The sequence below is a fragment of the Cygnus atratus genome, chromosome 2 (assembly GCF_013377495.2).
Source record: "Cygnus atratus isolate AKBS03 ecotype Queensland, Australia chromosome 2, CAtr_DNAZoo_HiC_assembly, whole genome shotgun sequence".
Taxonomy (NCBI): Eukaryota; Metazoa; Chordata; class Aves; order Anseriformes; family Anatidae; genus Cygnus; species Cygnus atratus.
Genome location: NC_066363.1, coordinates 20,335,615 through 20,352,857, shown reverse-complemented (window position 1 = coordinate 20,352,857; position 17,243 = coordinate 20,335,615). Strand labels below are relative to the sequence as shown.

Genomic DNA, 17,243 nt, shown 5'->3' with positions numbered 1-17,243 from the left:
TATCCTTTTGTTTAATTACACTGTAATCTTAGTGCAATTACAGTGACGATAACATTCTTCCACACACATAACAATAAATTAGCCATTTGGGGATAAATGACATTACTTAAAGCTTACTTGAGTGAAGTATCAAAGAAATACTAATGTGGTTATAGGACAGGGTGTGAAAGTATATTACACTGTTTCTAGAAATCATCATTCCAGTATATTTCAGAGACTTAAAAGCATAACATATTCTTGAATTTGCTTCATCGTGAAATAGTGATGGAAAAATATCATGAAAAGCACAGAGAAAACACATTTTACTGTATCTGAAAAATGTGCAGTGCAGAGTTTTGTGGGCTATGCTTTAAACATCCATGCAATATTTGTCATGTTCACCAAATAGATATGTGAGCAACAACATTCCTGATACATTTTATTTTCCCAATCTCGCCATTTTTCCATTGAATATAAAAGTGTCTTCTGAGTCCTTTTGTGGTGTAATTTCAGCAACAAGAATAGATTCATCAAGTTTTTACTGTTACTGCTGAAGAGAAAAAAGGTAAGACAAAAAATAAGTAATATGTCAGAAAAAGCCAGTTGGACAACAAAATCATCCTAAAAATAAAATACATGTCAAAATTTCAAAGTTATTCTCAGCAGCTCCAATTAAAATAATTACCAAAAAGTGTCCTACTGGGCTTTCATCCAAAGAGAAAACTCGTAGCTCTGATCTTTTCCAGATATGATCATAAATAAATGAAAAATATTTTGAAAATATATGTTGAAATGCATTAAAAATAATAATAATAACTCTACTGACAAGGTAAATTAAGAGAATTATAGTGGTTTATAAACCTCAAATACCATTTTTTTCTGGTAAGGAACCTGGTCTGGTTATTCTCAGCTCAATTCTATGATGTTGGTTATAATTGCACTAAGGCAAATTAGGTAAAGGAATGGAATTAAGCTGATGTAATAAGTATTTCACATCTAAACATATGTCTCCTAACCTCATAAGAATATGCATCTTACGTAGTAATGTTTTATTGCTCTAGAGAAGAGTAGCTGCAACAAAAGGGCTGAAATTTTCCCTGTTACTTGAAACTTTTTTTTTTTTTAAGATATGAGCATGAAGAGGTGCTAATGTGTATGAAAGAGTCCTTTGTAGGAAGAGTCTGTTTTTTATAGTCTCATTTACATGTGGCACAAAACATAATTTATTCTCTTATTTGAACAGGGGAAAGGTTTTTGCAAATTAGTTGTTTCGTGTGCTGCAAGTTTGAAATGAGTTTTCCTGAATGGCTAATGAATAAAAAGATATCAGAATTTTATTAGGTGATAATTTTTAATAAAGCTTTGTATATAAAAATCTTTTGAAAGGGGAATATAAATACTGGTGAATGACTGAAGAGAATCATTTGCTTAAAAGGTGGCATTTTCTAGTGGTAGAAGAATTTGGACTTCACTGATACTTTGAAAACATAAATGCATAACTTCTTGAGTTATGCTGGTGTTCTGTACCTTATACCAATCTCATCTGATTTTTTTTTTTTCCTAAAACAACACTTCTAAAATTTTCTGACATTCCTACTGTGGAAAACTTGGTTGTTTGTGCTGATGGCAGGTGAGGCCATAGCTTTACCAGATGATCTCTGTGTTCTCTAGCATCTTACTACAGAGAAAGGGCATTAAGGAATACCTGTTCATGTAGTGAAAGATGTTATGGGTTTGAGTTTAGTTTGTGGTTTTCTCTTTACACATATAGGAATGTGACTTGCAAATAAAAGAAACCTTAGATGGGACGTCTGTGAGACGGTGTCACTAATAGGTTTGGACTAAGGTACTGCAGTGATTTGAGCTAGGCTGCATATGACACAGGGCACACACATCATCAGATGGCCCTGAGGGCAGAGGCTGCAGTATCCTTCCTGCCCTTGTCTATTACAGTACTCCGGTACCCTTTACAGAGGGTGTAAGTATGTTTTACTAACTCATTTCTCTACCTAAAATTGGGATTCCTATCTAAAAAGCAGTAACAATGTTTTACGTATTTAATTTATCTTCTGCTTTCTGTTTATAAGTGTGAATATCCAGAAAATACCCACATGGTATTGCAGACAATCTCATATATACGGGCTGAGATTTTGCTGGATATCATTAAATGCAATAATATTTGACTGAGAATGTGCTCGGTGTGAGAATTATTTTACCTTCTTAAACTACTACTAGAAACTCAGTCTTACAGGATATTTATTATAAACTCTCATGTCCTACTTCCCAGTGCCTATCTCTGGTCTATTTTTCCCACTGCCCTGGCAAATAGTAATTTAACAAGAAAAATGAATGCACTACTAATGATCATAGTCAGTGAATTGGAAAACTCACTGGGAGAATTTTTGATCCACTTTCCCATTTGTTTTCTTTGGCAAGATAGTAACTCTAGCAGCTGACGACTTCAAGATGGCATGTGAACCAATTTTAGTTTTAGGGTTTTTTTTCCCCATTAAGTTTTGAGCAGCTTTTCCTTGTCTTGATCAGTGATGTCCAACTCTGCTTGACAGGAAGCCAGGCATGAAAGAGTTTTTTGGCTCCACATCTGAGTGCAATGGTTTTTGGTTTTTTGTTTGTTTTGTTTTTAATAGGCCCAAGGTAAGTCTTTTATCTTTTCTTTCCTAGTATTTCCTCCATCATAGATGAGGAAGTAGATCCTCAGATGAGGTAGATAACACATCCAGTTCGATGTCAGTCTTTAAGCGATATGTAATTGCTAGGCTGGGGAGTAAAGTTATGACAATTGTGGTAAATACTAGTCTATATGGTACTGTACTTGTGCTGACTGATTTCCATCAAAAATATTCAGTGTTCTTCATCTAAGTTGGTAAAGAGGAAGTAGAGGTACCACTACCCATGAGGTAGCTTCACGGTGATAGGAGACACCACCCAAGACAGATCACCTCAGAAGGCTTTAATTATGCTTGGACAAGAGCAAAAGTGGCCAGAGAATCAGGAAGCTCCTGCCAGCTCCTCTGCAGTTTTCTCTCTTGGCTGCACAAATAGTTTTCAGAGGAATTTGGAGGCAAATGAGCAGTAGAAGTTGTGTACTCTCACCCTATTTAAAAAAGAAAACGAACAGGGAGAAATGAAAGAAATAGTTCCACTGTGTAGCAAAACATTTCACTGTGGTATAAGTGTGTTATTACATCTCTGTTAAGCTTATTGCATATTTGAATATACAAGCTAAAATCAAGGCTTTGCCTTGGGTGATCTGGGTTGAAGCCTAGTGTCTTAGGGAAACCATTTTATTCTGGTTCCTCTTTTTTGGAAGCTGCTCTGCTATTTCCCTTCTAGTTTATATGCTGTGAGGGCACTCACATAAACCCACACTGAGCTGTATGCTCGAATGGCAGCTCTGCCTTCACCCAGTGACAGTCTCTCTCATGCAAAACCTTTCATTGTTCATCAACTGCTGGCAGACTCTTTGTTTTCCAGCTAAGTAACCACAGTTTGTTGTATTACTAAGGCTTTTAACATATGCTTTTACTTAACATTAGCTGCCTGATAAGAAAATGAACTGGTTGGTTTTTATTTTTTAAAAACAGTCATTTCTTATTTTTAATTTTCTTTCATTTAGTATTTTAAATGAGATGGTTAGATCTTCCTTTTGTAAGAAAGGAAAAAACTATAATTTGTTTGGAGCTCCAGGTTCCTGCATCATTCTTATTTTTGTTTTTCTTTTCTTTTTTTTTATTTAATGCATACATTTTCAATTATTTTTAAGCTCCCAGTATCATCCTTTCACTTTTCTGATCTGTTATTAAGCTACCTCTCAAGAAAAATGTATATCATATGTCTTTCAGTTCCCTTTGAGTCAACATCTTCAGCCACATTGTATGGCAAAAAAATAAAAGCGCCTTTTCTAGGGATTTTCTGACATGGTTCAGATAATGTCAGCTAATGTGGAAGGGGAACAGTCATTTTCCTTTAAAACACATCAGGTTTTTTAGATTTTAAAACTGATATTCATATCTGTAATGGAATTATGAATGCTGCTGTATAAAAGGTACATTAGCCAACACATACCATCATGGCAAAAATACCTTTTAAGTAGATTTTGTTTATGAAGGTTTGGTTGAACTTAGCTGACATTTGGTCAAGCTCTATGGAAAGAAGGGAAAGAAAGTTATAGGGTTTTGTTGTTGTTGTTGTTTTTCTGATGCCTGTGTCAAACTGTTTATTGATAGATATACAAAATGCTTTAGAGCATTCCTCTTCTTGATAAGCTCATTGTTTGGTATTTCAGGTTAAAAAAAAAAAAAAAGTATTGTTTCACATTCTTATTTCCAGTAGAGATCATTTTGTAGAACAAGCAGTTTTATAGCCTTTTTATGAGAGCAATGTCATGGCTATTTCAAGGAGTAATTCCACATCAGCTTATTTCATTGCTGTTACCATCTTTTATTTTATTTTTCTGCAGATGCAATCACTCTGTTTCCCCAGAACGTTTTCTTTTCGCCAGAACATTTTTCCCCTTTTTGAAACAGAAAAGGTATAAAGTGGGAAACCCCTGACCTAGGATGGAGCTAACAATTGCTGAGTATAAGACCGTGGTACATTAAGTGTTCTGCTTCAGCTGCAACCTTCCACCTATCCTCTACTACAAAATCAGCAATCTAAAAAAAAAAAAAACTAGAAGTTTCATTCATTCAGATAAAACATTGCATATTTAGTAAAATAGGTGATATGTAAAATAAAATATAGATTAAGTGATATGTAAAATAAGTCAAATATTAGTTTAGGTATTAGGCTGTGTCAGGTGTCCATGACAAGGTTTCAGTAGCAGGGGGGCTGCAGGGGTAACTTCTGTGGAAGGAGGTGAGGGGCTGCCCGACGTTGGACACAGCTGCTTCTAGCCAGCTCCAGCAGCCCTACTTCAGCACACAGCTGAGCCCATCAGCAAAGCTGGTGAGACCACTGGGAAAACATTCTAAGAAAGGGTGAGAAATGCTGCAGAGGGAGAGAGGAGTAAGGGAAGAAGAGTCAGAATGGCCTTGTGAACTCCAGGGTCAGAGAAGGAGTGGGAGAAGGTGCTCCAGGCACCAAAGCAGATTCCTTTGCAGCCTGTGTATGAGATCAGGCCAGAGCAGGTACCAACACTGTAGCCTGTAAAGAACTCCATGCTGGAACAGGTGGATATGCCCTGACAGAACTGCCACCTGTGGATAGGACCCACGCTGGAGCAGGATTATCCTGAAGGGCTACAGGCCATGGTTAAGACTAACACCAAAGCAGGAGAGAAGTGTGCGGAGGAAGGATTGAGAAAGATGAAGTGTTATGAACTGCCATTTCCCTATGGCACTTAGGAGAGGAGGGGAAAGGTAATAAAATTAGGAATAAAAGGGTGATGTGGAAAGGGTGGGGGAAGGTGTTGTTTTAACTTGTCTTTGTTTCTCACTATCCAAACCTATTACAAACGACAATAAATTATTTTTTCCTGAGTCTAATCTGCTTTGCCCAAGGCAGCAATGAGTATGTGATCTCCCTGTCTGTATCTCAACCAATGAGCTTTTTCATCTTAATTTTCCCCCTATTTTGTTAAAGAAGGGGAGGGAGAGGGCAGCTGGCAGCAGGCAAGATCAGCTCACCAAATAGGTAAAAACTGAAGTGTTGCAATAGCTTTAGTCTACTAATCACAAGCACAGAGATGTATAATTCATTTATACTCTGTATTCAGTATAAGGTATGACTTTAAAGATATGACTAATTGTTTTATATATATTTTTTTAAATCATGAACAAAATTATAATATAATAGGGCTTTTGCTCTAATTCAGCTAGATGCTAAAGTGAAGAAACAGATTATCATGATGTCAGATACGTTAAAGCAGGCTCTGGTTTATGTAACTTGTTCATGTAGGGCCTTAGAAGGGAGAAGATAATTATCAATATAGATGTTTCATTTGTATGTTGCCTGCATATCCTGTGTTTTATTATATCCTTATAGACACACAATAGCAACTTCAAAGGCTTCATTGTCCGTGCTGCTTTGAACATATATTCTGTTATTCTGCACATTTGGCAAATGCTATCAAAAATGTTCTAAGTGATACTGATTTTGTGTGCAGCTAGGAGTAGGAAAAAGAAACCACAGAAAGTTTATGTGCAAATTGTTGTAATCTTATTTTCATATTACTTCATTAATCAGTTATGCCCTGAGATCATTATGTGCATCCAGGGTTATTCCACTTGAGCCACTGAAATGACAGGTTAGTATATTCAACAGAAGTGATGGGAAAGCTCAGTTTTGTCATCCCTAAATGTAAATGAAATGTTAGAAATGAATCTGTCAACCCAAAAACTGATGCTGAAATAACTGTGCTCTTTTAGAACAGTGCATTCCATTTTTGATCTCGAAAGATCTCCCAGAAAATTCCCTTAGCCAAGAAAGTCTACTGTTGATTATGTTAAAATGCAACAGATAAAGAGCATATTTCAGAGAGGAGGTGCAGATGTGAAGTGCATTTTTAAATTAACTGAGGGTCCTGCATCAAGAGAAAATATACTTTCATACATAGCTAATTAGTTGTATATATATATTTTTTTTCTCTGATTTTGTGTGTATTTGTACAATATGAGGACAAGGAATATACCCTCTTTGATTTACAGGTGGCTTTATTATTAGTTCATCCTTAGTTTTTGATAGATGTATATGTACGTATAAAACTTAAAATATTCTGAGCACTCTTTTCTGTATGTTTTGATTCCAGTATTTAGGAAGCATGTTATGCTTCTAGGTATAGTATTTGTAGAGGTTTGGAAAAGAGCTCTACCAACTCCTCCCACAAAGGAGAGGTTAAGTGGTTCAGGAAATTGAAGGTCTGAAATATTCTTCCTTGACTAAATGAATCAACCATAAGCATTTACCACTGTCAGAAAATTAGGTCACAGATAACATAAACCAATTTTCTGTGGAAGTCCAGGAATAAGTTAATTTTACATTTGCTGCTTTCTTTAAATTGTAGTGGCAATGATAAAATGTCCATGCTCAACAGTGGCTACAGCCTTTGAATCTCTGGGATGATTTGAAGTGACTTTATGTTTCTTTTCAAGTTGTTCCAATGCATGACTGGAGTTCTTATTAGAGTGATCTTCATGCAAGGCCTGCCTGCTTCCCAGCTATCATCCACCTCCTGCTTTCCATTTTTGTCTAAAGTAAAGCTGCATCCGGCAAACACTTGGAAATACGCTGTTTGGTTACTAATTACCTGCACCGATTTACTTAGTTATGTGTTCCAACACAAGCAAGTCCTTTGTTTTCCTATTGTGTCTGCCTCCCTATTAGTTATAATGGTGGCATTTATGCTGTAAATGGGATGAAAACATGAAAGGGAGACTGTAACTAAAGATGGGACCACTGTGCAAGTAATAAGTACTGAAGTATTAAGGTTAGTAGTAACACATGGATATGGCTGTAAAGTTTTTGTTTACATTGCCTTCAAATATTACTAAGGAATGGTTTCAAGGTTATAGACCTACCCTGGAGTGTGTTAAAATACATAACAGGACTGTTGGCTATCCTAAAATAATGAGCAGTAAAGTTTATGTATTAATTGCAATTATGTTTGGATAGATTTATATTTTAATTGGTGTTTCTCTGTCATATCAGTTGGCAAAAGAGAAAAATTGGTATTTAGGTATTCAGTTGAAAGAATCTTAAGAAGAAAAAAATGCAGTTTAGTTCTAGGAATTAATTCAGCTGTCCAGGATGTGGCCAGATATTAAAATACCGTGTTCTTTGAATATGTAGGTGTGATTTAAATGAAGCAAAGGTAGGTAGGTGCCTAGGTGATCACACTGCTAATGCAGAATTTTTTCAAAAGAATACTTTATTGTATTTTCTCCATGCCTGCTTTCCTTGGGGTTCCTATCATTTCCACTTGAGTTGCCTGCATGGTACTTGAGCTTAACTGCTAGCCATGCAGGAAAATTATTCCAAAGTGCTATCTTTGTGTTTGTTTTTTTGTTTATAGCATCTCATCACTTCCAGGACTAGTTCCATAAATAGGTAGCAAGCATTTAGAAAAATGTTTCAAGAGAGGACGGGAGCAGAAGGCTGCCTAAAGCGCTCCAGAAGCTTTTAATTGCTCTCAGAGATTTCCTATATCATACTAAGCAAACCATTTAATAAGTCAGTTTCACCTCCCAGTGGTTAGGGTGGAGAAAAGAAAGTTGAGAAAAGAAACTTTTCATTAAGAAAGTGGGGTTGCACATTGAAGTTTTTAAATAACATATATTAACTGCAGGTGACAAAAAATGGTATTTCTACCTTAAGAGTAATTCCAGGTATACCACATAGTTCTGGAATTTCATAAGAGAAGGAATATCATGTTTAAGGAATAGATTTCTTATGCTTCTTCAACATGTGTTGTATTGCAATGACACTAAATTTTAGAACAAAGACCTTCTTGGGCTTCACAGTAAAAAGGGTTATGGAGGAAAGGAGACTCATATTTGAAGAAGGAAAAGAAAACACAAGCATAAATAGTGTTGCAGTGAGTGCAATTTCTATGCACTGAATTTCTGAAATTTCTGAATTTCTATGAAACATTTTCCAAATATATTTATTTTGTTCAAAAATGTTCAGACGACTTGAATATTTTTGTTTTTGTTATGGTATCTGCTGTTTGAATACAATTCATTCAATCAATAGAAGGAGGTAAAGCAAGCAGCTCAACACCATCTGGTTTAAGAGCTGATAAGATGCAATATGCAAAGTTTAATTTTGAAGTTCTATCTGTAGCTCTGATCAACTTAAAGTTTGTCAGATTTGACCAGCAAGGCAGAGGCTAAAACAGAACTTAAGATTTACTACAGAGTAATGGAAGTTTTTAAGTCAGGCTCTAGTCAGGCTCTAACTTCTTCATTTAAAGAAGTTAGTCCCTCTAGTTAGTTGGAGTTGGCAAGCCTAAGCAATGCAGGTTTATATGTAGACCACAAATTGTATAAAATGGCAGGGTTTTCCTGCCATTAAAATATGCAGGTGACTGTTCTTCAAAGAACTCTTGTGCCAAACTAGTAAGAGCTTTTGAGTGAGCACTGCTGATGGAAGCAGCACATGACACACTATTAATCTGAAGACTGTTGTGGATTTGTGGGTAAATAGGATAAACTAATGAGATCTGACACTGCAAAGAATGTACCAGAATAGTGTCTTGCCTTATAATAATGAAAAAAAGAAAAAGAACTACCTTTTCCACTCTTCATCTGATTTTTTTTTTTTTTTAAAGGTTGTCACCTCTTGTTGTATGAAATGGTCTCTTAATCTGTGTCTCTACAAATATTAAGAAGGGTTAGCCTAATTCCTGAAGAGGTAATGTTTTGCAATAAATAAATGAATGGCAAAAAGACAGGTTGCTGGAAAGGATGGAAAACACTGGAATATGCAAGTTGTTAAATGGTTCATTTTGATAATGCCATCTGCATTTTGTCCTTAACTAGAATTGTTCTTCCTTGGGTCTGTTTCTCTCTCTGTATGAAAACTGGCTTCTTGAACTAATTGTTCCATTGTTCATCTTGGATCCTGTACTTCTGGCAGCCTTCACAGATATCTTCCTGCAATTCTAGCTCACTATAAAACTGGTGGTGGGATTAATTTCTCTCAGATGACCCTTTACTGCTCTGGCAATGCCTAGTTAAACCTGCCATTCTATTAAATCTTTCCGGAAGTTACTGAAATGGTCTCAATATTTTTTCTTTATTGTAGGTTTCATATATACTGGAGAAGTTGTGCATCGAATGTTAACAGCTACACAATACATTGCACCCTTAATGGCAAATTTTGACCCCAGTGTGTCAAGAAATTCAACAGTCAGATACTTTGATAATGGTATGTAGTAGTCCTTCATAAATAAATGTGTTGGTGTCCCTTGGTTCTTCATATTTTCCTAAATAATTATTTTTGAAAGAAAAATTGAAGATTTTTTTAAATATCTTTTTTTTTTTTTAACTCACAAACTGTATAAAGAATGTTCCTAGACATCCATAAACCTTTCTTAATTTAGAACACAGTTAAAGGGTCATGAATGTTTTTTCCTAATTGAGTAGATCCCTTCTATATGTTAAAGTACATAAACTCAAACTAAGAATTTATTTTACCAATTTTAAAAGTACAAATCTATCTTCTATAAAAGTGCAAGTTCTTTTGAACTTGAAAATATATATATATTGTCGATGTACTGGCTAAAATGGAAATAAATGTCCTTCGTGGAATGCAAGACCAAAAATACACAGGAGTAGGGCAGGTATAAAGTTAATAAACCTGTCAGTGACTAAGTGTGCATGGAGTCCCAGGCCTGGAATCCAATACGCTCATCTATACCATGAGTACTCCACAGTCCCATGTTAAAAAAAAATAAATAAAACTGAAAGGTTAAAAGGTTAAACTGCAGTGTTATACTTGAAGCTCCATAAAATATTTCAAAGACCTTAAATCTGTGGGAATTTGTTTCATAAACTCAGTTATAATCAATACTTTGAAAATATAACTGATGTGATTAAATATCATCTGCTGCCTTACCTCAGGTAAGAGACGATAATTTGCTACCATAATTGCAAAAGTCTCTTTAGTGATTGAATGCAATGGCAGTGACTGCGTATTTTGAATTTAAAATTTAGAAATTATGAAATTTTGAATCCTGACATCTATGATTGTTTTAATCTTCCTTGATAAGCCTGTGCCATCCTTTGAATGCTCATACTCAGTGAATTTAAGCAAAAATAATGAGCATGTCCAATAATATCTCTATCATATCTCCAACCAGATATGTAAATTTTTATGTTTCAGATCACCGATCAAACTATATCTTATAACTTTTGCACCCAGTCATAACTTTTCCTTACCATCTAGTCATTACTTGCAGCATTTGTTTGTTAAGAATTCAATAGAGTTACATGAGAAAATCCTCCTGCTCACATAGGGAATTTTCATACAGAAAAAATGATTATTTTCATTTAATATATTACCTGACATTATGGCCTGAGATTTGTCATCTTTACTGAAAGAATCTGAGTGCTCTGGGAAAGTCACTGCTAATTTTCACTGTATTCTTGACTTCCACTCTTTCATATCAGGTTTATTAGCCTGTATCGCATCACTTTCATGACAAAGTTGAATTTTTTTTTTTCGGGTGGGGGGGGGAGATTTTGCATCCCTCCTCATCCATAGGGCATGATGATCTGTTGGACCCCATGTACTTTAGGACAAAGAATTTGCTACCTTACCCCAAACAAAAAGCAACTGAATGAATTGTATCTTCAGCTCCTTATTTCTTTTTCATCCCTGTCTTATCCCCCAGCAAGTTTAGAGCTGCATCTGTAGTGGGCAAGCACATAGTGTGGTGACCCATTCAAGTCTTAATCACGGAGCTAATTGCAAGAAACCTCCACTCAAACCTACACAAAGAGTCCTGGGAATGAGGAGGTAGTGTTTTGGAAGTAGCTGACGTCACCTTTAGTTTGGGATTCTGAGATGCACTTAGGGACTGACTATAAAAGTTTCTGGTTATTTTTCCAACAATAATTGTAAAAGTCTTTAAATTTCTTTAAAATGAAATTTAATATAATCAACTAAATATTCAGAAAACAGTTAATAAATGTAGTCAAATAAGGAAAAATGCACCGTGTGCAAAATTAATGAGCATATACTATACTTATGAAAGACATGTGGTCCAATGATGCAACAGACTTACTGCAGTATGTACCAAAAATCTGCATGCTTATAGTTCTGTGACATCCCCTGACAAGATATGCTAATAAGAATAACTGAATATCTGTGACAAAAGATATTTCAAGGATGTATCAAAAATGCATTGAGCTAGAAGCATACTGACCCACCGTGAACACTCCAACAAGAAATGAAATTAAAGTGCTGTGAATCAAAGCACATAACTACCATTAATGCCAAAGAAAGAAGTATGTTGGGGAAGGGATATAGTCCTAGAGACGAAAAAGACATTTTCAGTAAACACAGTTTTTGTGATAAGTGTCTTTCAGCCAAACTGCCTGAATGTGTCTGTAATCCTCAACATCTGTAAAACATGCTCATAGGGTATGCAAGTCACTTGGGGTACATTTTTGGTGCAGTAAGTGGATATTCAGCCAGAGAAGTCCCATGAATATTAACAAGTCTCTTGCAACTAAATCTCTGCACAGCAGACTCAATATTTACCCCGTCTATGAATTCTTAGTAGTTTTAATTTAAACTAAATTTATTTATTGGAAGCGTCTAATATTTTTTCAACTTGCAGAACCTCAGTGAGGACTTGTACCATGCAGAAAAAAATTAATGCTATTTATATTAATGTGTAGTTAATGGAAGAATCTGAATTCCTCAAATAATAACTTTCACAAGACAGACAAAGCTATTAACACTTCACCTTTCAAAGCCATCAGGTTGTATATATGTGTGTGTTTATATATTTATATATATATATATATATAGTGTAAGAAAAGCCACTGCAGAGCAGTGGTTGCAGCAGCACACCTGTGAATGCCGGATTCTACCTTTAGTGATCGTTGACTTTTTGTGCAACTCCAAACAAGTGACCTGACTCCTCCTGCTTTAGCAGATTTTTGTGTGAGTAGTTGAGGTAGTTATTTGGGCACTGTGATGTCTACCTTTAAGAAGATTTCAACAGCAACATGTGTGTGTAATGTTTTTAGCACTTCAAGATGCTGGGCTGAAAGTTGCTGAAAGAGACAAATCACTGTTTTTGTTTCAAGTAACTGCAGTTAAGTACTTTTCCTACAGTCAGTTAATATTTTTCTCACATTTTTTCTTCCCTTTGCCTCTCTACCCCCACTCTGGGGTTCACAGGCACAGCACTAGTTGTCCAGTGGGACCATGTCCATCTGCAGGATAATTACAACCTGGGCAGTTTCACTTTTCAGGCCACCCTTCTCAATGATGGGCGTATCATTTTCGGCTACAAAGAAGTAAGTTGGGTCTGAAAGTTGTCATTTAAGTAGACAAATCACTTTATACTTGTCAGGAATTTCCCTCCATTTTTGGCAGGTATTTTGAAAGTTGAGCTGTATAAGACTATTTTCACAGATTGCTTATAAGGTCCCTATTTTGCTGAAAATGACATTTTATTGTGAAAGTGATGTTCATGTCATGGACTTGAAAACCATCAACATGTCTCAAATATGTACTGCTAGACTTCAGCTGGCCTTTTTTGGATGGTTGTAAGTGTTGATTGTTTAGTAAATTCTTGACTGTTTAGTAAATTCTCTTTGACTTTGAAAGGAAGGGCAATTTGCTCAATTAGTTTATCTAATTTGAGCCTATTTAAAAAGACTCTAGCATCAATGGTTAATATTAAAGGTTACCTTGCTTCTGTGTCTTCCATTTCTTGGCAACTGAAGTATTTCAAAGTCTATATTTTAAATAAAAAATAAATGTCTGTATCTCTAATGGTTAGAATGAGGTCATTTGGCTGGTCTTCATAGCACCAATATATTGCTGTCCCTATTGGGACCCTGTGCATTTTCCATCTTTCAAAATTTGTTTATTTCGTTACTTTAGATGAACCTTTTTTCTTGTTGCTAGACTACTGCTGAGGCTATACCTCCGGGTCATTTTCATGCAAATGAGCATCAAAAGGTAGATAAACTCAAGTCCACAGGGACGGGAAACAACTTTCTTTCATTTTCTGCTTTATTTCAATCTCAGTTTGGCCTGGAGAGTGTGACTTTCTCTTGAATGTGTACATCTCTTTGTCATTCTCCTTAGATAAATAATTGTTATCAGTGATATATTTTATCACTGACATTTTCCAGACTTAAGGAAATCTGGGTTTTCTTCTCTATCTACCGCACATGGGCTGTGTGCCTTCAGGCTCGATTTTCATACCTTTGTCAAAGCCATACACCTGAATGAAGCAGTAGTACTCTCCCTTTCATTAAAAAACTAGTGGGGGTCTGGGTTATTCTACTAGCAGCACTCATACCTTAAGATAAATGTATTTTCACCTTGAAAACAGGATTGCTGCAGAATACTCTTTCTTGTGTCTACAGAAATAATACAGTAACTTCTGGTATGTCCATGTTTCTGGCTTCCCTTATCTTATAAAAGATGTGCTGATGCAAGGTCTTCTCTGGCTCTAAGATTGTTTCTGAATGTTATGTACAGGCTAGTAGTCTTAATCTATGGAAATGCACTTTATTAAAATTTTGATTCCAGCTTCAGAAAAACCTTTTTCTGGTTACTACAATGGAGCCTGTACATTATCAAATGACTGTGCACAAAGGATTTTTATCTCCTGTTCTTGAAACCTTTGTAAAGGGAAATGTATGATTCTATGATTCTCTCTATATATAATTAATATTAATATATTAATATATATATATAAATGACTACAGAAAAGGTCCTGCCTTTGAGGCCCAGAGAAGTGGGGAGTGACACTACATCAATTTTCAATTTTAAGATAAATTTGCTAATAACTATATATGAATTCTGACGTGAAAATAGTGACATCAGAAAAATGCTGTTCTTAGTTATCAGATACTAGGCCCTTTCTGCCACTGACCAGCCCTCTACAAAATGAATCTAAAATGGGTGATATAAGCTATTCCTGTAAATTGATAGTATCTTGTGTTCATTTTGCATAAATGTAAATGAAGATGTGGAATGCCAGGCCATGGAAAATGTTATTCATTTAGGAGGACAGAAAGAGATGGGCCACCTCATTAATTTCATGTAAGTTGCATGCAGTTTGCATGCAGTTAGGTCATGTGATCTATGGATAAACCTAGCAAATTCTATGCTAACACTGGCTGGGCTGCTTAGTCTCACTGTTTCTACTGGAATCTACCTCCAGAGCTGCACTGCTTTCTGGGGAGGAGTGTTATTAATGCCCTTTTCATTAATTTTGAAACAGAAGGAATTGGAATTTAGAAACGTAGTAATTTGTGTTGTTTTGTGTTTTTTTTTTTTTTCCACTGCTGAATCTTTTAAATCTCCTGCACAATGCAAAGAAACTTTTCAAAAGTGACAATAGTTATGTATTTGTGTTCTGCAAATATTTTGACAAAAAGGTTTTGTGAAATCTCAGGGTGTTACAACTATACCTATTCCAATAGGAATTGCTTAGAGAATGGCTTTGGAGAATGAGATTTCCAGAAGACCACATTATTTGCAGTGTACCTTAGTTTATTAAAATTTCCTTAGCTTTTCACTTAAGTGAGGAAAACAGAACAAAATTGCCGATCACTGATCAGACACAAGTTGTCCGAGGAGAAAAAACTGAGACACTTGTAAATTGAAATTTGCCTGTAGTCTTATATGTCTAGCTAGGAATTGATTTATTTTCAGTGTTGAATCCATTGCTTTCTGAGGGAGTCCTTCCTTCTGAGTCGTGTTGTCAGGAGCCCCATTAACTCCAGTAAGATTACTTATATGAGTCCTCACTAGCATGAGTAAAAGTTGGAGAGATTTCTACCACCTTTTTGGTGCCACTTCATTTTAGTATCACATTTCATCAAAAAATGACACTGATGTATGACTATCCTGTGAGGCCTTCATTGACATTGAATGTCTTCAAACTGAAACACCAATGTAAGACATGCAACAGACAGGTTTCCAGTAACATTATAAAGCATCCCATAGGGACTCTGCATGAGTGACACCAGAAGTTTATCCTGAAGAATCCATCTTTAAAATGGAACTTTGATTATATATTTAAGGGAACCATAGGTATGAATTTTTATGTCTATAGAACTTTACCTAGATTTTACCTTTTACTTATGATTTATTCAAATTTGAGATGCGCTTCTTCATTTCCTCTCTGCATCCACATCAAGTTTGCTACTTCATAAAGCTGGTGCTGATCACCAAAGCAGAATCTCGGATGGGGTCTGCTGAATATCAGTAGAGCTCTTCTGCCTAATCTTCTGCATTCTGTAGTTTGCATAATAGGAAGCAATCCGAAATGAATGGTTATTGTCTGAAATTCATAATAGATTCTAAAAGAAATAAAAATTTAGAAAGGGAGCCGAGCCACCAGAATAGAGAAACCTGGAAACATCTCAGAAAAGGTAATGTGTAGGAGAAGAAGAAAAGGTGTATCCAAGTTTTATTGTGCATTTTATTTGAAATGTACAATGAGACTTTGGTGTTTTGTCTATTTCTTACATGCTCTAAAAAGGTGAATCTAGCCCTAATAAAAATCACAACTCATGTTTTCTAATCTGTTTTTCTGATATTCTTCTTGTATATTAAGATTGGATTCAATTCAGTACTAATATCGGAGTGTCATATAATATCAGAGTAAAATCAGAATGAATGTCAGCACTGAATTACAGTGGGAATATCTAAGCACTTTTTATGTACCAAATACTGTTTTTTGTGTGTTCTTTGTCAGAAAGAAGAAATGGCAAGTCAAATATTTATTTCTTTACAAATTTATTAGGGAACCATGTACACATCTTCCATTTTAAATAAAACTAACAGAGTATCATTAGTCAGAGTTCTGTCAAGTGACCAGTATGTCAGGAAACATCAGCTGGCAGAAAAATTTTAGTGGTGCACCTCTGCTACATAAAATACTTAAATTACAGAACAATCTATCCAATAGAAAAAAATATATTTTTTTCTGCAAATGAATACTTTCATGTGTTTTAGTAGTGAATACTCATTTCTTATGTTCTAGATTTCAAAGAAGTTCAATTCTCATGAGCTTTTTGTTCTTTTGAACTATTCATTATAGTCTTTACCTGTTAGTGCTTAAAGATAATGTTCCTTAGTGTAACATTTGGTTTCTTTTTCTCTCTATTATTAATACAGGACAAATTAGGCAAATTAGGTGAAGGCTTTGGTACTTAGTTAATGGTTTAGGATGTTTTTTTTTCTGAATTTCATTGGCTTGAAAGCTTTCTTTGTTCATTTAAATAGGAATGACTCTGTTTTTGTAGTCATCCATAAACTTTTATAAAAGGTGAAATTTCTGTTCAAGTTTCCCAAAACTGTGAAGTAAAAAATAATTCTAAGAGACTTAAGTAGAGTTTCCTTCTACTGTAAGAGGAGGCAGAAGTGAATGCACCTGATTAACTATAGCACTGATGTTCCTCCTATGTGTGATGGAAAATACTCCATTTTCACAGTTTCCAAAAGCTGTTTGTTTCCTGAAAATTAAAATATTTCAGTCTGCTTGAATATTCTACCTGCATTATATATTCTTGGCATTTCTTTGCTCTGTTATTATT

General features: G+C 35.3%; 1 protein-coding gene across 1 annotated transcript in view; it reads left to right on the top strand.

Annotated features, from left to right (window-relative positions):
* PLXDC2 (plexin domain containing 2) overlaps positions 1–17,243 on the top strand; it is a 269,462-nt gene that overhangs the window by 191,398 nt on the left and 60,821 nt on the right. Inside the window, exons 5-6 of the mRNA XM_035545164.2 lie at positions 9,745–9,867; positions 12,856–12,974. Coding sequence (XP_035401057.1) covers positions 9,745–9,867; positions 12,856–12,974 — 242 coding nt within the window. The remainder of the gene's footprint in view (positions 1–9,744; positions 9,868–12,855; positions 12,975–17,243) is intronic.